The 20604-nt window shown below is 55.4% G+C and overlaps 1 protein-coding gene across 1 annotated transcript in view; it reads right to left on the bottom strand.

Moving 5' to 3' along the window:
• Positions 1-20604, bottom strand: part of JAG2 (jagged canonical Notch ligand 2) — an 86191-nt gene that overhangs the window by 4765 nt on the left and 60822 nt on the right. The window contains exons 11-25 of the mRNA XM_038765574.1: positions 20056-20102; positions 19170-19343; positions 18489-18639; positions 16226-16378; positions 15616-15729; positions 14740-14853; positions 13267-13380; positions 12091-12207; positions 11298-11325; positions 10870-10955; positions 8298-8411; positions 7698-7813; positions 6742-6999; positions 2243-2374; positions 132-288 (exon numbers count right to left, since the gene is read on the bottom strand). Of these exons, the coding sequence (XP_038621502.1) occupies positions 132-288; positions 2243-2374; positions 6742-6999; positions 7698-7813; positions 8298-8411; positions 10870-10955; positions 11298-11325; positions 12091-12207; positions 13267-13380; positions 14740-14853; positions 15616-15729; positions 16226-16378; positions 18489-18639; positions 19170-19343; positions 20056-20102 (1875 nt within the window). The remainder of the gene's footprint in view (positions 1-131; positions 289-2242; positions 2375-6741; positions 7000-7697; positions 7814-8297; positions 8412-10869; positions 10956-11297; positions 11326-12090; positions 12208-13266; positions 13381-14739; positions 14854-15615; positions 15730-16225; positions 16379-18488; positions 18640-19169; positions 19344-20055; positions 20103-20604) is intronic.

Here is a 20604-nt window from a genome sequence, read left to right as displayed (position 1 = left end):
CAGCTGACAGTTGGCGGAGCCAGGATTTGAACCCCTGACCTCTGACTCCAAAGCCCGGGCTCTTTCCACTGCGCCACGCTGCTTCTCATCCCCCCGGTGGGGACCCCTCCACCCGCCGAGGCCAGGCTTACCTGCGGACGAGCTCCCCACGACGATGGTCTCCACCTTGACCTCGGTGACCGCCAGCATCACCGTGCTGTTCTGGCGCTTGGTGATGGCGTTGACCAGCATGTTGGCCGCATTCTGGATCAGGCTGTTGTCCTGTTCGTCCCGCGGCGGGCTGAAGGACTGGGGGTGGGGGCAGAAGGAGGATGGTCACTTGGCTGCCCGCTCAAAGGGGTCGGGCCGGCCCTCTGGGCTAGGAATTGGGACAGTGGGGGACCCCCCGCAGAGGCCCCAGGTGAGGCTGGAAGCTCAGTCCAGTTGGTAGACAGCGGGCGTGACAATTACTCTCCCCCTTTCAAAGCCTAATGGAAGACCCATCTCCTCCAAGAGGCCTTCCCTGACTAAGCCCTCCTTTCCTCTTCTCCCACTCCCTTCTGCATCGCCCTGATTTGCTCCCTTAATCCCCCCTCCCAGCCCCACAGCACTTAACGTTCGTATCTTCTAGACCGTGAGTCCACTGTTGGGTAGGGACCGTCTCTAGACGTTGCCAACTTGTACTTCCCGAGCGCTTAGTACAGTGCTCTGCACACAGTAAGCGCTCAATAAATACGATTGAATGAACTGACCGGATCTGACATTTATTTATTTCTATTAATGTCCGCTGTGCCCCGTCTAGACTGTAAGTTCGTCGTAGGCCGGGAATGTGTCTGTTATTGTTCTAGCGTACTCTCCTAAGCGCTTAGTACAGTGTTATGCACACTGAATGAATGAGTGAATGGGCCAGAGGGCTCAGTCTGGGCGGGGGGCACTGGGTGAGGAGGGGGAGGGTCAGCCAGAAGGCCCAGGCTCAGGTCCCACCCAGCAGCTGCATCCGCCCAAGTCCTCGCCAGCTCCCTTCTGGGGCTGGGCGGGGAGGGCTGGGCCCGAAGCCAGACGCCCCTTCCTGCCGGCCGGGGGGCTCCTTCCAGGCTAAAATCAGGCCGGGCCAGAGGGCTCACGGTCACGTCAGCTGACCAGGCTGGCTATTTATAGCGGGCGACAGAGACCCGTCTCTGGGGGAGGGCTGGCAGGGCCTCCCTCAGGCAAAGCCCACCATGCCCGCTCCAGCCAGCCCTCCTTCTCCTTCTTCTTCCCGTGGGACCCAAGGCCATTTCCCAGACCGAGCACCGGGACCAAGAGGGAGGAGGACAGGGCCAGCCTACCCCCCACCGATCACATGGGCACAATTTCCGAAGGCCAGACCGACCCCTCCTCCCCATCTCCACCCCCCCACCTTACCTCCTTCCCTTCTCCACAGCACCTGTATATATGTATATATGTTTGTACTTATTTATTACTCTATTCTACTTGTACATATCCTATTTATTTTATTTTGTTAATATGTTTCGTTTTGTTCTCCGTCTCCCCCTTCTAGACTGTGAGCCCACTGTTGGGTAGGGACCGTCTCTATACGTTGCCAACTTGGACTTCCCAAGCGCTTAGTGCAGTGCTCTGCACACAGTAAGCGCTCAATAAATATGATTGATTGATTGATTGATTGATTGACACCAGCCGGCAACCCCAAGCTCTTCTGCCTGCCCCGGTCTCAGGCTACCTCCTCCAGGTAGCCCTCCAGGGTTATAACTGCTTCAGCTCTCCGATTGGCCGGCACCATCCATCACGCCCTGCTTCTCTCCTTGTATCTAGTGAGGGTCAGCTGTGCATCCCTCCCATCTCATCCCACCCCAAGCCGGGGGCTCCCTGAGGGCAGGACTGTGTCCACTCTCCTGCAGGGAGCCCAGCCCCTGCCCTGGGGTCCTGCCTGCCGCCAGCTCAGGATGGGGTTGGGGATAAAATGCACCCAAAACGGCCTCATAGGCCTTTACGTTCCCTCGCCAACCCCGCGGCCACTGTCCAGCGCCGAGGGGCTTCCAGTTCGGCCCAAGACAGGGGGCAGGGGGTCAGTCTGCTAGGAACCACTAAGGTGTCCACAGCCTAGCTGGCTCCCGACAGGCCGGACCCCTGGGCCCAGAGGTCCAGCCGGCACCCGGCCTCCTGCGGGAGAGTGCCATCCTGAGCTGGGGTGGAGGGACGGTCTCCAGTGGGGAACCCCTGGCCCCTCACCCCCAAGCCACCCCCAAGCCGCTCTAAGACTCACAATGGCGACTTCCACCGCGTTCTCGGTGCTGTAGGACAGGTCGCAGAACACCACCAGCATCCGCTCCCGGGACACGGTCCGAGCGGCCGGCAGGTAGCGGATGTCACTGCAGATGTTTTCCACCGTGACGCCCTGGGCCGGGGGAGGAAGTGGGAGGGACACCGATTTAGGGAGGGATGAAGGTAGGGAATATTTCCCAAAGCCGGGTCCATGGCTATCACCCCTAGGACCACCACCGGACTGAGAGTCTGTGTACAAGGCCTCTACTGTGTGCAGAACACTGCGCCACACCCCAAATGCATCCAGGGTAGGCGCCAATTCTGTCCAGAGCACTGTGCAGGATGCCCACTGTGTCCACAGCACCGGGCTTTGGAGTCAGAGGTCATGGGTTCGAATCCCGGCTCTGCCAATTGTCAGCTGTGTGACTTTGGGCGAGTCACTTAACTTCTCTGTGCCTCAGTGACTTCATCTGTAAAACGGGGATGAAGACTGTGAGCCCCCTGGGGGACCACCTGATCACCTTGTAACCTCCCCAGCGCTTAGAACAGTGCTTTGCACACAGTAAGCGCTTAACAAATGCCATCATTATTATTACTGTGTCCAGATCACAGTACCAGGACCCTATTGTGTTCAGATCACTGTATCGGGCTCCTAATGTGTTCAGAACACTGTGTTGACCATCTATTGTGTCCTTAGCACTGTATCAACAGTGCTCTGCACATAGTAAGCGCTCAATAAATACGATTGATGATGTATCAGGTGCATATTGGGTGCAGGGCACTGTTCCTGGGACTGAGGAACACATATTAAGAGTAAAAGTCAAAGTTCCTTCCCCTGATGACTTTATGATCCAATGGTGGAAATTAAAGTGGTGCAAATGGCCAAAATACGATTGGAAGAAGAGCGTGTGAGAGTGTGGAAGAGAATGCACTCACATTTAGAGAAGCAGCATGGCTTAGTGGAAACAGCACGGGCCCGAGAGTCCGAAGGACCAAGACTCTAATCCCGTCTCTGCCGTATGTCTGCTGTGTGACCTTGGGAAAGTCACTTCACTTCTCTGGGTCTCAGTCACCTCATGATTAAGGGGATTAAGACCATGGGCCCCACGTGGGACAGAGACTGTGTCCAACCTGATCAGCTCGTATTTACTGCTGCACTTTGAACAGTGTTTGGCCCACAGTAAGCGCTTAACAAGCACCATCACCATTATTATTATTATAAACAGGGAACCCTCTCGACCCGTGACAGACAACGCTTCTCCCGTGTGCTGAGGTCGTCGGTGGGGTGAGCAGCAGAGCCTTAGGGCCGGACTGGGGAGGAGAGACAACTTGTACTTCCCAAGCGCTTAGTACAGTGCTCTGCACACAGTAAGTGCTCAATACGACTGATTGATTGATTGAGAGCAGGTGTGTAAGAAGGGGAGTGGGACTGGAGAGCCTCAATGCCAGTGGACAGGAGTACCTTCTTGATGCAGAGGGAGGTGAGTGATACCTTGGTGGGGTGCCTATATGTTGCTGTCTATATATTGCCAACTTGTACTTCCCAAGCACTTAGTACAGTGCTCTGCACACAGTAAGCGCTCAACAAATATGATTGAATGAATGAATGAATGGAGGAAGGGGAGGGACTGGGACCCCCCGACTGGCATTTGATGAAGATGAGACAAGCACGCGGTGGAAGATCTGGGGATGAAGAGGTCTCCCGCCTGAACTGCGGCAGAAAAATTGCAGTAGGATACAAGGAAGAACTTCCTAACTGCTAGGGCCTTGCAGGGGGGGAGTGGCGTGGTGTGGTGTGGTGTTGTGTGTGTGTGTTTCTAGGCTGTGGCGTCTCCACCTCTGGGAACAGACTTGGGGAAAGATGCAGTCTGCCCTGGCCTGTCTCTATATGTTGCCAACTTGTACTTCCCAAGCACTTTGTACAGTGCTCTGCACACAGTAAGCGCTCAATAAATACGATTGATTGATTGATTCATCTATCCTGGAGACAGGGGGAAGGCCCACATGACTTCTCGGGGTCACCACCCCCAGCCTTGGGGAGCCGCAGGCTCTGTAGGGACGGCAGAGACCAGGCACCAGACGGGCATGTTCCCGAATGCCCCTCCCCAGAGATGTCCGCCTCACAAAGCTGAACCGCATCGGCTCTGTCCCCACAAAATGGGGCCCTTGGATGGTGGGCTGGGAACTCGATCAATGGAATTTCACTTCGGGCAAGGAACGTGACTTCCAACCCCGTTGTATGAGACTCTCAGAACCGCTTAATAATAATAATAATGTTGGTATTTGTTAAGCGCTTACTACGTGCAAAGCACTGTTCTAAGTGCTGGGGAGGATACAAGGTGATCAGGTTGTCCCACGTGGGGCTCACAGTTTTAATCCCCATTTTACAGATGAGGTAACTGAGGCACAGAGAAGTTAAGCGGCTTGCCCAAGGTCACACAGCTGACAAGTGGCTGAGCGGAGATTCGAACCCATGACCTCGGACTCCCAAGCCTGCGCTCTTTACACTGAGCCATGCTGCTTCTCTAGTACAGTGCTCTGCACACAGTAAGCGCTCAATAAATACAATTGATTGATAGTCCCTTAACGCTTATGCCAAGTGGAGCACTTTACTACTGAGCACTTATGCTTCCCCCTTTTAGACTGTGAGCCCACTGTTGGGTAGGGACTGTCTCTATATGTTGCCAACTTGTACTTCCCAAGCGCTTAGTACAGTGCTCTGCACACAGTAAGCACTCAATAAATATGATTGATTGATTGATTGATTGATTGATTGATTGCTTATGCAATGGCTCTGGAGTATGGGCTCAGATCCCTGAGGGCTGGTGGGCACCCGTCCTGCCTCGAGCCCAAGCTGGGGCCCAAGCCCATCGATACGGAGCTTCAGGCCGGTCCCTGGGGGACCGGTGGATCCTGGAGAGATCCTCTCCTCCTGAGGAAAGGGTCCCGGGAGGCAAAGACATGATTCGTCCCCTGGGCTGGGGCCTCTTTATCAACCTACGCATCAGGCAAAAACTCCTCACACTCGGCTTCAAGGCTGTCCATCACCTCCCCGCTCCTACTACACCTCCCTTCTCTCCTTCTCCAGCCCAGCCCGCACCCTCCGCTCCTCTGCAGCCGCTCACCTCCTCACTGGGCCTCGTTCTCGCCTGTCCCGCCGTCGACCCCGGTACCCATGTCCTCCCCCTGGCCCGGAATGGCCTCCCTCTGCCCATCCGCCAAGCTAGCTCTCTTCCTCCCTTCAAAGCCCTACTGAGAGCTCACCTCCTCCAGGAGGCCTCTCCCCCTCCTCCCCCTCCCCCCCACCTTACCTCCTTCCCCTCCCTACAGCACCTGTATATATGTATATATGTTTGTAAATATTTATTACTCTATTTATTTTACTTGTACATATTTATTCTATTTATTTTATTTTGTTAATATGTTTTGTTTTGTTGTCTGCCTCCCCCTTCTAGACTGTGAGCCCGCTGTTGGGTAGGGACCGTCTCTAAATGTTGCCAACTTGGGCTTCCCAAGCGCTTAATACAGTGCTCTGCACACAGTAAGCGCTCAATAAATATGACTGAATGAATGAATGAATGAAAATGGCCTGGTAGTTCAATCCTCTGCCCACTTCGGAGGCTAAGGATCTTAAGCAGTGCCTGGCACACTCCCAGCCAGACAGTCCGCGCCCACTTAGCAACCAGCACACAACCAGTCAGTTAGTGCCTGGCCTGCGGTGCCTTCTATTCATTCATTCAATCATATTTACTGTGTGCAGAGCACTGTACTAGGCGCTTGGGAAGTACAAGCTGGCAACATATAGAGAGGGTCCCTACCCAACAACGGGCTCACAGTCTAGAAGGGGGAGACAGACAACAAAACAAAACACGTGGACAGGTGTCAAGTTATCAGAACAAATACAATTAAAGCCTTGGGCAAATCACTTTACTTCTCTGTGCCTCAGTTCCCTGATCTGTAAAAGACTGTGAGCCCGTTGTTGGGTAGGGACTGTCTCTATATGTTGCCAATTTGTACTTCCCAAGCGCTTAGTACAGTGCTCTGCACATAGTAAGCGCTCAATAAATACGATTGATGATGATCTCTATATGTTGCCGACCTATACTTCCCAAGCGCATAGTACAGTGCTCTGCACACAGTAAGCGCTCAATAAATATGATTGAATGAATGTTCCAAGGCATTGCATCCTGGAGATCCTTGCCTTTTCCACCAGAGATAGACCCCCAACACCCCTCCTCCTACCTCACCCACCCCTCCCATCCTCTTACCCCACTCACGGTCAGTGAATTCCTTCTGCCGCCTAACCTCAATCCCTCCTACTGCAACCTAAGCTCAGATCCGAGCATTCATCCCTCAGGGAAAGCAGAGTCCCCGGGCACCACCCTCTGCGGGGTGTCCCACGCAGGAGGAAAGATGTGTTTCTTTCCCTACTTCCGCGGGACCCCCGCCCAGGCCTCCCCCCCAACCTTTTTAGCCTCCCCGGCCGGACGCCGCTCTCACCTGGGGCACCTTGTCCCGGTTGAAGATGAGGGTGACGCGAGCACAGTTGTTGTCCAGGAAGCCGGAGTTGGGGTGGCATTTGGTGGCAGCGGGCAGGGGCTCCGTGGCGACGGCGGGCCCGCACTGGCCCCAGGCTTCACAGGGTGGCTGGAAACACTTGGGGTAGCCCTCCTCACGGCACTCTTGCCCCGGGGGGCACTGGTCGCGGCTAAAATCCGGCGGCCGTGGCAGCAGACAGGGCTTCTGGCCGCACCAAACCTGGGGCGGAGGGAGATGGGAAGAGGCCCTGAGGTCAAAAGGCCTTGTGAGGAACACCCACCCGTTATCTCCAGCCCTGCTTTCAGGGAAGAACTGTGCCTGGGGGGTCACCGGGGCCCAGAGAGGGTGAGCGACTTGCCAAAGGCCACAGAGCTGAGATGGAATTAGAATTCGAGCCCTCCCGATCTGCCTACCTCAAGATGCTGACGCCTGGGCCACCCTGTCCACTCAGGGGCAAACGAAATAATAATGATGATGATGATAATAATGATAATATGGTGATTAATGGCATTAATGGCATTTGTTAAGCGCTTATTATGTGTATTAAGCGCTGGAATGAATACAAGCAAATCGGTTTGGACACAGTCCCTGTTCCCTGTGGGGCTCACAGTCTCAATCCCCATTTTACAGATGAGGGAACGGAGGCCCAGAGAAGTGAAGTGACCCAAGGCACACAGCAGACAAGTGGCAGAGCCGGGATTAGAACCCATGACCTTCTGATGCCCAGGCCCGTGCTCTAATGTAAAGTGGGCCTGTCCCAGGCATGCAGAAGCTCACTGTCCCCAGACAGTCCCTCATCCCGGTCCAGACTCCCCACGTCCCCAGAACCCACGATCCTAACCAGAATCCTGATCCCGAGCCGGACCGGACCACCCGCCCCCGTGCCAACGTCCCTGGGCCGGTTCACCTGGCACTACCTTGGTGCAGTCGACGCGGCCATCCAGACAGTGGCAGGAATTGCAGGCCTCACTCCACCGGCTCCCGTGGGGGAATGGGGTCCCCCGGTATCCGCATGACTTCCCGAATCCGATCACTGCAGGACAGTAGGGAGAGGGGGGAGAGGGAGAAGGGTTTACCACCATAATTATAATAATAATAACACTAATGATGATGATGGTATTTGTTAAGCATTTATTATGTGTCAAGCACTGTTCTAAGTGCTGGGGTAGGGACAAACTAATCAGGTTGGACACGGTCCCTCTCCCACAAAGGGCTCACAGTCTTAAAACCCAGTTTATAGATGAGGTAACTGAGGCCCACAAATTAAAGTGACTTGCCCAAGGTCACCCAGCAGACAAATGGTGGAACCACGATTAGAACCCATGACCTTCTGATCCCCAGGCCCATGCTCTATCCACTAGACCAGGCTGCTTCAGTTGGGCAAGCAAGGCCAGATGCCAGACACCAGGACCAGGGACCACTGCTGGCTCCAGGCATGGAGGGAGGGATTAGCTCACGTCTCCCCCCCGTTTCTCATCCCGCCTTCGCCCCCACCCCAGCCGGGCAGAGCTCCTCACCTTCCTGGCAGCGTGGACCGGCTCTGCCGGGAGGACAGGTGCACCTGAAGCCGTTGATCTCGTCTACACAGGTGGCACCATAGGCGCAGGGCGCAGACTGGCACTCGTCGATGTCTGTGGGTGGGGGCAGGGACAGGGCACTCACCCGGGGGTCAGAGGCCGAGGATCTCCCTCTGCTCCAGGACGCCAGGCCATCACACTCCCCCTGCCCACTGTGGCACAAGATTCCAGGCCCGCCCTCCTTTCCCCGCTGCAACAAGTGACAGTTGCTAGGCACTGCCCTCTGTGCCACTGTCCCCCTCCAGCTCAAGTCTATCCCACTGCGCCCCAACCAGCTGTGTAGATGCTCCCACAGCCCATGTAACGTGCCTTCCCCTGACTGGCTACATAGACGCCCCTCTTCCCATGCCCCCCCGCCATCTGTGTAGATGCACCCCCTCCCCACCACCCCCAAACAGCCGTGTAGACGAGCCTCAGGCCAGTTTTCCCATGAAGGGCTGGGGTTGGGAGGGGGCACTGGCCTAGCCTTTGAATAATGCAGAGCATCCCCTCCCCCCTCCATCTGGCCAGACATTTGGAAGGCGGAGCAAGATGGGGGTGAGGGGGCCTGGGGGTGTCAGGTCCCCGGAATTTAGAGGCGAGAGCACCCATTCGGTGCTGGAACAAACGGATTTTCCCTTGAGGCCAGAGCTCACGTCCCCTCCTCTCCCCGCTGCCCAAATCTGCCAGAAGTTCTAATCAGGGAGATTAGAGGGGAAGACGTTTTTGGCTGGGGTGGGGGGCGAGTCTGGGCTCACCCTTCCCCCTCCTGCCCAGCTCCAAGTGACCCAGGGCGTGTTCTGTTCGGTAACAGGATCTGCCGGCTTTGTTCCCGACACAAAGTGGCCAATCCCCGCCACACCAACTGTTGGCCCTGGGAGTCGCCACCGTCAACCCGCTTCTGTCAATCTCCCGGGACCAGTGACCGGGAAGGGGTGCGGACACGCTGAGGGTGTCCTAGCCCAGGATCCCCACTCCTACCCCATCTGGGCCCTCTCCCCTCTTCCAAAGTGCTCCGTCCCCTCGAAAATGACTCCATTCCCCATCTGCTCCCCAAATGCCCTCCCCTTCCCTTCTCCTCCCCAGGTGTCTCCCCTTTCCCAGCCTCTCCTGGGGGAGGCAGGTGGGCTGCAACTCCACAGCAAGCAGAGCGGAGAATCAATCAATCAATTAATCGTATTTATTGAGTGCTTACTGTGTGCAGAGCACTGTACTAAGCACTTGGGAAGTACAAGGAGAAGAGCTGCAAGCAACCTTTCTCTGGTGTCTAATGGTTAGGGTTCTCCGCTTTCGCTGTCAAGGCCCGGGTTCGATTCCCCTTCAGGAAATTATAAATTTAGAAAAGCAGCACGGCCTACTGGACAGAGTGCGGGCCTGGGACTCAGAAGACATGGGTTCTAATCCTGGCTCTGCCACTTTTTTAAAAATGGTATTTATTAAGCGCTTACTATGTGCCAGCCCACTATAGGGGTAATCAGGTTGGGTACGGTCCCTGATGATATTCGATGGTATTGACACCCATCTACTTGTACTGTCTACTAGTTTTGCTGTCTGTCTTCCCCTTCTAGACTGTGAGCCCTTTGTTGGGTAGGGACTGTCTCTATCTGTTGCCGATTGTACTTTCCAAGTGCTTAGTACAGTGCTCTGCCCACAGTAAGCTCCCAATAAATATGATTGAATGAATGAATCAACATGGGGCTCACAGCCTTAATCCCTACGGTACAGATGAGGTAAATGAAGCACAGAGAAGTTAAGTGACCTGCCCAGGGTCACACGGGAAGCATTCGGCAAAGCTGGGATTAGGTCCTTCTGAATCCCAGGCCCGTGCTTTATCCACTAAGCCATGCTGTTTCTTGTCTGCTGTGTGACCCTGGGCAAGTCACTTTATTTTTCTGTGCCTCAGTTCCTTCATCTGCAAAATGGGGATTAAATCCTATTCCCTCCTACTTGGGTTGTGAGCTCCATGTGGAACCCGATGATCTTATGCATTTAGCTTTAATTCTGTTTGTTCTGATGACTTGACACCTGTCCACATGTTTTTTTGTCTGTCTCCCACTTCTAGACTGTGAGCCCGTTGTAGGGTAGGGACCGTCTCTATATGTTGCCAACTTGTACTTCCCAAGTGCTTAGTATGGTGCTCTGCACACAGTAAGCACTCAATAAATACGATTGAATGAAAGAATCCTGTATGCATTCATTCATTCATTCATTCATTCATTCAATCGTATTTGTTGAGAGCATACTATCTACAAAGCTAGAGTACAACAGAACAATAAACAAATTCCCTTCCCACAACGAGCTTACAGTCCAGAGACTGTATCTTGTACCTTCTCTAGTCCTCGGCACAGAGTAAACACTTACCAAACGCCATGATTATCATGGTTCTTATTTACGTCCATGGCCTAAGGAAGTCCACGCATGGCAGCCACTTCTAGATCCGTTTTGGGGTCCCTGCCTCTGACGACCCCCCTCCACAGTTCAAGGAGTGGCCCGTAGAGACCCCCGCGGATCCCCACCAAGCTCCCGCACTCACTGATGCGACAGTCAGGCCCAGCGAAGCCCGGAGCACACTCGCAGCGGAACCAGTTCACACCATCCACGCAGATGCCGCCGTTGTAGCTGCAGGGAAATGAGCCGCGTCACCCCGGCGTCCACCTCTGATGTCACATCCCGCCAACTCTGCTCTCGCTGCCCTGCGGCCTCCACTCTGACCCCAGTGCCCCTCGGGCTGCTTGTGCCCTGTGGCCCCGTTCAATAACCATTGGGGTCATCCCGCTGGCCTCCGGCTCGGCCTTGGCACGGGTCTAGCTGGACGCCCCTCCAGAAGGCCACTCAGTATGACAGCCCTCTCCTCTGCTCAGCTGGGAAAATGGGCCAACCCTAACCCCCGCCTTCCACCCTCTGCCTCCACTCCGTGCCCGGTGCCCACATCTTTGGGACCGGGCCGAGCAGGGCACTTACCATGGGTGAGGATTGCAATCGTTGGTGTCTGTGATGGAGAGCACAGAGAGAGAGAGAAGGAGGAGGAGATGAGTGACCCTGCAGTGACCCCTTGGTTGCCCACCCCCCGGAGGGTCAGTCTTAGCTGCAGAAACCTGACCATCTTCCCCAACAGTGTCCCATGTCCCCTGCCCACCCAGAAGGGCAGGTGCAGTCCCAGGCCAGGGCCTCCACAGGACCCCCGCCCTTCACTGTCGAGGGGAGGGGGCAAATTTCTAAAATGGGGCAGGGGGAGCGGCAAAAGTGCTGCATGAAATAGCTGCACCTGCTAACCTCTGAACCCTGGTCAGCGGCCGAGGGGCACCAGAGATTAAAGGGTAACCCATCCAAGGGACGGCTCCTGGGGCCCGGGGTGGGGAGGGACAAGGGGGAAAGACCAGAAGGAGGACGGGGGAGGAGGAGAAAAGAGGGAGGAGGGGTGGCAGAGGGAGAAGAATTAGGGAGGAGGGAGGAGGATGAAGAGGGGGACAAGGACAGCAATGAGGAGAAGGAGGAGAAGGAGGAGGATGAGGAGGAGGAGGAGGAGGAAGATGACAAGGAGCAGGATGAAGAGGAGGAGGAGGATGAGGGGGAGGACGAGGAAGATGGGAGGATGAGAGGAAGGGGAAGGATTGGGGAAGGAAGAGGAAGGGGAGAAGGAGGATGAGGAAGAGGTGAACAAGGAAGAGGACAAGGATGAGGAGGACAAGGAGGATGAGGGGAGGAGGGGGTGAAGGAGGAGGAGGAGGAGGAAGAGGGGCAGGCGGCCTCTTACTCTGGCTGCAGACGCGGCCCTCCCAGCCCTCGCGGCAGATGCAGGAGAAGGACTCTCCGCTGCCCACGCAGGTAGCCCCATTCAGGCAGGGGTTTGGGAGGCAGCTGCTGTTCCTGGCTGGGGATGGAACACACACAACCCCAGGAGCCCATGAACCCAGGAGTCAGGGCCCTCCTTGCGCCACCCCTGCCCAGTTCTCTGCCCACAGCCAGAATGGCACTCCCCTGCCTCCGGCCCCCGTCTTGGGGACCAGAGGCCGAGGGTGGCTCCTGGGAGGGAAGGCCTCTTCCTCTCGGGCAGAAAGGGTGACATCTCCAAGCCTCAGAGGCAGAGGGAAGTAGCCCAGAACCAGAGTCTGCCATCCCTCAGGCTGGATGGGTTACACGGGTCCCTTCCCTTGACCCACAGGGCTTCCTCAACGGGACTGAAGACTGCCATAATAGCAGCAAGAGAAGCAGCCATGGTAGCTACTGAGCGCTTACCGGGTGCACAGCACTGTACTAAGCACTGGGAAAGAGTCCATCTTTGGGCTGTAAACTCCTTGAGGGCAGGGATCCTGCCTACCAACTCTACTCTGCTTCAGTACAGTGCTCTGCACATGCAGACTAAGCTCCTTGAGGACAGGAATCATGCCTATTGCTCCTGTGCTCTCCCAAGCGCTTAACGCAGTGCTCACAGTAGGCGCTCAATAAATAACACTGAATGACTGACGTGGATGAGAATTCAACAGGGTTTCCGGCCAACAAGGGCTCACAATTTAGGAATAAAGGGGGAAATGGGACTGACGATGGCAAAATAAAAAATAAAGTCCAAAATGACATAAGAGAAGAGAACAGGAATAGATACTAAGATAAAGTAAAATAAAAAGCTAAAAGCTGCTGTGCCTAGAATAGCAGAGTTTTAGGCTCCTCAAAGCTCGGAGTCTAACAGTTCCAGCCGCAGTCCGGAGCCAGGATAAAGTGATGGGAAATCACATGCGTGGGCTGGTAAATCTGGGTTCTTATCTGCAAGGGTGTGTTAACAGAGGAACCGGGAGGCGAGGGGGTACCCCAGAATGATCCAGGGAGGTGGGGAGAGAGGGAGGGGGCCCAGAACCAACCAGAGGTCCCTTCCTCTGCCCACCCTCCAGCACCTGCCGGCCCTCTTGCCCCCAGACTGGCCGAACACTTCAGTTACCTGTGTTGCAGGTGCTGCCCTTCCACTCGGGCGGACAGGCACAGCGAAAGGTGTCTCCGCTGTCATAGCACGTCCCGCCATTACTGCAGGTGTTGGCATCGCACTGGTACTCTCCTGGAGGACAGACACCGAGGGGAGTGGGGTGGTCAGCCACGGTCTCCATGCTCACACAGCCAAAACTACAAATGATTCTGTTGGCTATTTCCCCTCTGGCCTCAGAAGGTATAGCCCAGGGGATAACGCAGGGGCCTGGGAATCTGAAGGACTTGGGTTCTAATCCCGGCTCGGCCACTTATCTGCTGTGTGACCTCAGGCAAGTCACTCTGCTTCTCTGCGCCTCAGTTACCTCTTCTCTATAATGGAGGATGGAGGCTGTGAGTGAGCCCCATTTAGGACAAGGCTTTTAGACTTTAGACTGTGAAAATCTTTAGACCCCTTTAGACTGTGAAAGTCTTTAGACCCCTTTAGACTTTAGACCCCTTTTAGACTGTGAGCCCACAGTTGGGTAGGGACTGTCTCTATACGTTGCCAACTTGTACTTCCCAAGAGCTTAGTACAGTGCTCTGCACACAGTAAGCGCTCAATAAATACGATTGATGATGATGATGACAAGGACTGTGTCCAACCTGATTAGTTTGTATCTATCCCAGAACTCAGTACAGTGCCTGGCACATAGTAAGTGCTTAACAAACACCATTTAAAAAAAGGGTTGGGGATGGAGTGTATGTGAATGTGTGTGTGTGTTTGTGTGTGTGCACGCGTGTGTGCGAGCATGCGTGCTAATGCACACATGCACTAGGGCTTCAAGTCATATCCCTGTGACACGAGGACAGATGGTTGGCCAGTGCGTCTGTGTGGCCAGGCTGGACACCACACAGCCTGAGGGGCTGACGAGGTCTGAACAGCTGACCGATTCCCAAGCTGGTTTGAGCAGGAGCTGTCCACTTAATAATAATAATAATTATAATTATGGTATTTGTTAAGCGCTTACTATGTGCCAGGCACTGTTCTAAGTGCTGGGTAATTACAAGGCAGTCTGGTTGTCCTATGTGGGGCTCACAGTCTTCATCCCCACTTTACAGATGAGGTAACTCAGGCCCCAGAGAAGTGAAGTGACTTGCCCAAGGTCACACAGCAGACAAGTGGCAGAGCTGGGACTAGAACCCACGACCTTCTGGCTCCCAGGCCCGTGCTCTAACCACTATGCCATGCTGCTTAGGGCAGCCACTGTCTTAGGGGGAAGGGTCAAAGTTTGGGAGTCAAGAAACCTGGATCCTAGACTCATTTCTGCCCTGGTACACTCCGTGTGAACTCGGGCAAGCTACTTAACCTCTCTGGGCCTCAGCTTCTCCATCTGTGAAACGGGGAGAACACGCAAAGCCTCCCCCATCCAGGGGCTGTGGTGAAGGCAGAATGAGACCATCATTTTCCTTGGCGGAGGTGCAGGGGGACCCCGGGGAACGCAGAACTCACGGGAATGGCAAGTCTTCCCCTTCCAGCCATCCTGGCATTCGCAGTAGAAATCGTTCACCAGGTCCACACACCGACCGCCGTTGTGACATGGGTTGGGCAAGCAGTCGTTGAGATCTGAGCGGCAGCAGGGGGAAAAGGGGAAGTGGATGGAGGGGAGGAAGAAGAAGAGGATAAAGAGAAATGGAATGAGAGGGAGAGAAAGGAGGGGGAGAAAGAGAGGGGGATGGAAGGAGGAAAAAATGACAGAGGAGAAACAGGAGTAGGTCCCATTAGTCAGGAGAGCAAGGAGGTGGAGGGACGGGAGGAAGAAGAAGGGGAGGAAGAGAAAGGGAAGGAGAGAGGGAAGGAGATGGGAGAAGGAAAGGGTGGGAGGGAGGAAAAATGAGAGAGACGATGAGCAGGAGAGGGGTAGGGTCAGTCAAGAGAGCAAAGTCCCTTGGAGGAACACTGTGAGGGACAGAGAGGAGCTGGATGGGGCAGGGCTGGACCTGGAAACACTAACATCCTGCTTGGGCAATGGCCCCCGCCACTTGTGCCCCTAGAGTCCAAATTACCAGGAGATCTGGCTTAAATCCCAGCTCTATAACCGGCCACCTGCCTGATGTTGCTTCACCGTGCCTCAGTTTCCTCATCTATATAGTGGGATGAGATCCCTACGCCCCCTCCCTAGTAGACAGTGAGCCCCGGATGGAATGGGGGCTGGGTCTGACCAGCACTGACCCCATTGTTTGCCTGGTAGTGAGGCCTTAGTAAACGCCACCATTATCATAGTCATCCCTAGTGCAGGCAGCGTCCGAAGCGTGGACACCATCCCCAGCCCCGCCGGCCCACCCGGGCCCCCAGCCCACCCACCCCACCCCCGCCGCTCAGACTCACTAATATCGCACAGCTCGCCCTCCCAGCCGCTGGGACAGAAGCATCTAAACGCATCCACCTCGTCGATACAGGTGCCACCATTCCGGCAGGGCCGCCCGAGGCAGTCGTTGATGTCTGTGCATGAGAGGGACATCAGGCCATCACGATGGCCAGCCAGTGGGGTGGGGGGAATGGACGGGACGGACCTGGGGGGCCCGTCTAGCCTGCTGCCCGGGAAATGCTCCAGCCCGGGGGAGACTCGAGATGGGTGGAATGAATCGATCATGGTGTTTATTGACTATTTGCCAAGTGCAGGGCACTGTACTAAGCGCTTGGGAGAGTACCAGATGTGGACGGCATGTTCCCTGCCCACAATGGCCTTCCCGCCAGATTTGGATTATCCGCAAACCTCAGTGATGAGACACTGCTCTCCTCCCCACCACAGGGTCCCCTCTCCCCAGGACCCCCCATCGTCATAGGTGATGGACACTGGCTGCAACCATCCCCCCCTCTTTCACGCCCCCGGAATGGACCCTTGCCAACTGGAGGGGGAAGGAGGAGGACGCAAGAGGGGGAATGCCACCCCCGGCCCCGGGCAAGGGTGAGGTCAGAGCACCCAGCCACCACTCACTCTCGTGGCAGTAGGCTCCGGTGAAGCCGCTGTCACAGGCGCAGGTGAAGTTGCCGCCCGGCTGGCTGACGCAGCGCCCGTGGGGGCCGCACACGTTTGAGGAAATGAAGCGGGTCGTGTTGGTGAAGACTTCAATCTCGCAGCTGTCAATCACTGACAAGAATAAAGAGGCCGCGCGGTAAGCGCTTACTATACGGCAAGCGCTGTCCCGAGCACTGGGGTAGGAGGGCGATAATTGGTTCGGATGCAATCCCTGTCCCACAGGCGGGAGGCCAGGATGAAACTAGCAGCTTGTGGAATCAATCTGGGGGCCAGGGGGGTTTGGGTTTTCTCAGACCAAGGCCTGATACCTGGAGGGACTGAGGGAATCGCTATTCAGGCCTGGGTCAGTCAGGGCATGGGCTGTCTCGAAAGCTCACCCATCTGTTTGGGACTGGCTATTTCATGGAAAGCTGCTTCCACCCCATTGGGACTGATGGACAGAGCGCTTCTCCAGAGCGCACATCACTCGCCTTTCCCCTGATCTTCCTTCCCCGTCCTTCTGGAAAGCCACCCCCTCCAGGAAGTCTTCCCTGAAGATCCCCCAACTTCTCGGTCACACCATCTCCTCAGACACCTCGGCTCTCTGGCACAAACCTACTTAGCTGCTTTGGATGGCTCTGGTCCCTCCTGCATAACCCTGGTTCTTTGTGGATTGAGATTTTAGACTGTGAGCCCACTGTTGGGTAGGGACCGTCTCTATATGTTGCCAACTTGTACTATCCAAGTGCTTAGATCATGGGCTTTGGAGTCAGAGGTCATGGGTTCGAATCCCAGCTCTGCCACTTGTCAGCTGTGTGACTTTGGGCAAGTCACTTAACTTCTCTGGGCCTCAGTTCCCTCATCTGTAAAATGGGGACTAAGACTGTGAGCCCCATGTGGGACAACCTGATAACTTTGTATCTTCCCCAGCGCTTAGAACAGTACTTTGCACATAGTAAGCGCTTAACAAATACCATCATTATTATTAGTACAGTGCTCTGCACACAGTAAGCGCTCAATAAATACGATTGAATGAATTTTACAAACTGCATCAATCAGTCAATCAATCAGTGGTATGTACTGAGCACTTACTCCAGGGAAAGCACTGTTCTGAGGGCTTGGGGAAGTGTAAGTGTTTGTATAATAATGATGGCATTTATTAAGCGCTTACTATGTGCAAAGCACTGTTCTAAGCACTGGGGAGGTTACAAGGTGATCAGGTTGTCCCACGGGGGGCTCACAGTCTTCATCCCCATTTTACAGATGAGGTATCTGAGGCACAGAGAAGTTAGATGACTTGCCCAAAGTCACACAGCTGACAATTGGCGGAGCTGGGATTTGAACCCATGACCTCTGACTCCAAAGCCCGGGCTCTTTCCACTGAGCCACGCTGCTTCTCTAAGGTGTTTGTATCCTTGTATACAAGCAGGTGTTCGTATCCACCCCAGCGCTTAGTACAGTGCCTGGCAATATAGTAAGCACTTAAGACATACCATAACATTTATTATTATTCTTGCAAGAGATTTAGTAGACACAATTCCTGCCCTTAGGGAGCTTAGTCAGCCTGAAAGAAACTTGAGGATGGGGATAATGATATTGATAATTGTGGTATTTGTTAAGCACTTACTATGTGCCAAGCACTGTACTAAGTGCTGGGGTAGATACAGGATAATCGGGTTGGACACGGTCCCTGTTCCACATATGGCTCATAGTCTTACTCCCCATTTTACAGATGAGGCAACTGAGGCACAACAAAACGAACTGACTTTTCATTCATTCATTCATTCAATCGTATTTATTGAGCACTTACTGTGTGCAGAGCACTGTACTAAGCGCTTGGGAAGTACAAGTCGGCAACGTGACTTGCCCAAGGTCACACAGGAGAAGTGTGGAGCTGGGATTAGAACCCAGGTTCCCTGAGTCCACGTTATTTTTCTAATTTAGAGAAGGATGGCCTCCCTAATTTTTCTGCCGCCACTTCCACCCCGACTAGCACTCGGCCCACCCTGGGGGCGTCCAGTCCATATAGCTAAGGGTGGTTATGGGCCGGGGGTGGGGGGCAGGGGCAGGGGTGGCTCTGAGGCCCCAGGAGAGGGACCGCCTCTGGGCCCCCTCGTCGATCTCTTGGGGATCACTTCCTTGCAGACATCGGTGGGCCTCCTGGGCTTCCTGCTCACCCCCAGCCCTCCCGCCCGGGGCTGACCACCCTACGACCCCAGGCCAAGGGACCAGCCGGGACTACCTTTGCAGGAGCTGTCCCGACAGGGATCCTTCGGGTGGGAGCAGTTCTTGCCGGCGAAGCCGTCCGGGCAGGCGCAGTAGTAATCACCGTCCAGATCGTAGCACCGGGCCCCATTGTGGCAGGGGTTTGGCTCGCAGAAGTCGATGTCCACCTGGGACAAAGGTGGGGTCAGCAAGGGTCGGCAGGGTGGGGTGGGATGTAAATGTCCCAGTTTGCAGGGAAGGGCGGGGGACTCTCAGAGGAGCCTCAGCTCCACCTTGGAAGGGCCCCACCTCGGGCCGCCGGATGTTTTGGGAGGTGGCCACTCACATGCTGGCCGCTGGCCCTCGCCACAGTCTCCCGGTGCATTCGATCCTGCCCCGGCCACCCCGCTGCAGGGTCACACCCTGGCCCAAACAGCTGACCAGTTGACCTGACAGGGTCACCCCAAGCGTCCACTGAGCACCCTCAGTGGTCAGTCCCCCTCCAGGCAACCACATCCCCGCCTGACCCTGCAGATCCTTCTAGGAGATCCTCCACCTTCCCATCCAACTCCAGGCCCCGCTTTCAAGGAGGGCACTGACCCCTGCCCACCTGCCACCAAACCCGACAGGTCTGCTTCGTCCTGGGACCTATGGGACCAGGCCAGAGTCCTGATTCTAGCCGCACCCCCTGACATCGCCCTTCCCAACCCCAACTCACCTCACAGAAGAGGCCCGAAAACCCTTGAGGGCAGCGGCAGCGGAAGGCGCTGAGCAGGTCCTGGCAGAGCCCGCCATTTTGGCAGGGGTTGCTGGCACACTCATCCCGCTCCACCTCGCAGTTCTTGCCCACGAAGCCCCGGGGACACAGGCACTGGTACCCATTCACCTCGTCCTGTGGCATGGGGGATGCAACGGGCGCTCAGCCCAGGGAGACCAGCTCGACCAGCTCGCCCCACCCCATCTTGTCCAGGCCCGTGGGTGGGAGGAGACGACTGGGGAAACCCCCAAAGCCTCCTTCCTCCCTCACTGTTTCTACCCTTTTTCTTAATGGCATTCGTGAAGTGTTTACTACGTGCCAGGCACTGTACTAAGCCTTGGGCTAGATTGTGAATTCCATGTGGGACCGGGGACTGTGTTCAACCTAATTATCTTGTATCTACCTCAGTGCTTAAAACAGTGTGTGGCACCTAGTAAGTGTGGTATTATTTTTCTTTTTGTTTTAAGTCTGCAGCAGATAGTTCACGAAGTGGATATTCCACTCATAGAAAACTGAAGAACTGATTAGGGACAACTTTCCTGGCTCCAACCCTCTCCTCTCCTCCTTCCAGCCACCCTGCTCTAGTGAGCCAGGAAGTGGCCCTGGGTGGGAAATAGGAGTGGGAAGAGGAGGCCCCAAAAACCCTCCTTCGGGTGGATATAACCTTTCTGTAGAGGGCTGAGAGTGGCCAGGGGTATCCTGAGGGCATCGGGGATAACGGCAAGGACCCAGGGTCGCTGCTTTGGGAGCTTTTATCACCCACGGGAGGATAGAGTCCCGGGTGAGGGCTGCCCCCTTGCCCACCGGCCCCCTTTGAAACCAGGAGTCTCCCCAGAGGGAGCCTTACCTTGCACGTGCCCCCATGCTGGCACTGTCCCCGACAGTCGTTGATATCTACAAACGGAAACAGAGGCTTTCACTTTTCTCCAGTCACCCCCAGACGGAGCCCGGGCCAACCCTTCGGGACCGCCGCCACCGACACCTTAGCCCCTCTGCTGGCCAGGGCCCCGGAAGCCAGTCGGTGCCACGCGCTCTTAATGTGCCCCGGCTCTGTCTCCAGAGCCTGCTATGTGACCTCTGGCCAGTCCCTCAACCTGTCTGGGCCAGAGTGTCCTCATCTGTGCAGTGGGGAAACAGAGGAATCCCTGCCTCTCCCTGTCCCTGCGCTGGGGGAGGGTGGCATGAGATCCCGGCCGAACGGTCTTCTCGGAAGAAGACGTGTTCAATAAACCAGAACAAATCAAATCAGCCAGAAGCAGCGTGGCTCCGTGGAAAGAGCATGGGCTTTGGAGTCAGGGGTTGTGGGTTCAAATCCCGGTTCCGCCAATTGTCAGCTGTGTGACTTTGGGCAAGTCACAACTTCTCTGGGTCTCAGTTCCCTCATCTGTAAAATGGG

Source organism: Tachyglossus aculeatus, chromosome 23, assembly GCF_015852505.1.
Source record: "Tachyglossus aculeatus isolate mTacAcu1 chromosome 23, mTacAcu1.pri, whole genome shotgun sequence".
Classification (NCBI taxonomy): domain Eukaryota; kingdom Metazoa; phylum Chordata; class Mammalia; order Monotremata; family Tachyglossidae; genus Tachyglossus; species Tachyglossus aculeatus.
This window is presented reverse-complemented; position numbering and strand designations above follow the sequence as displayed.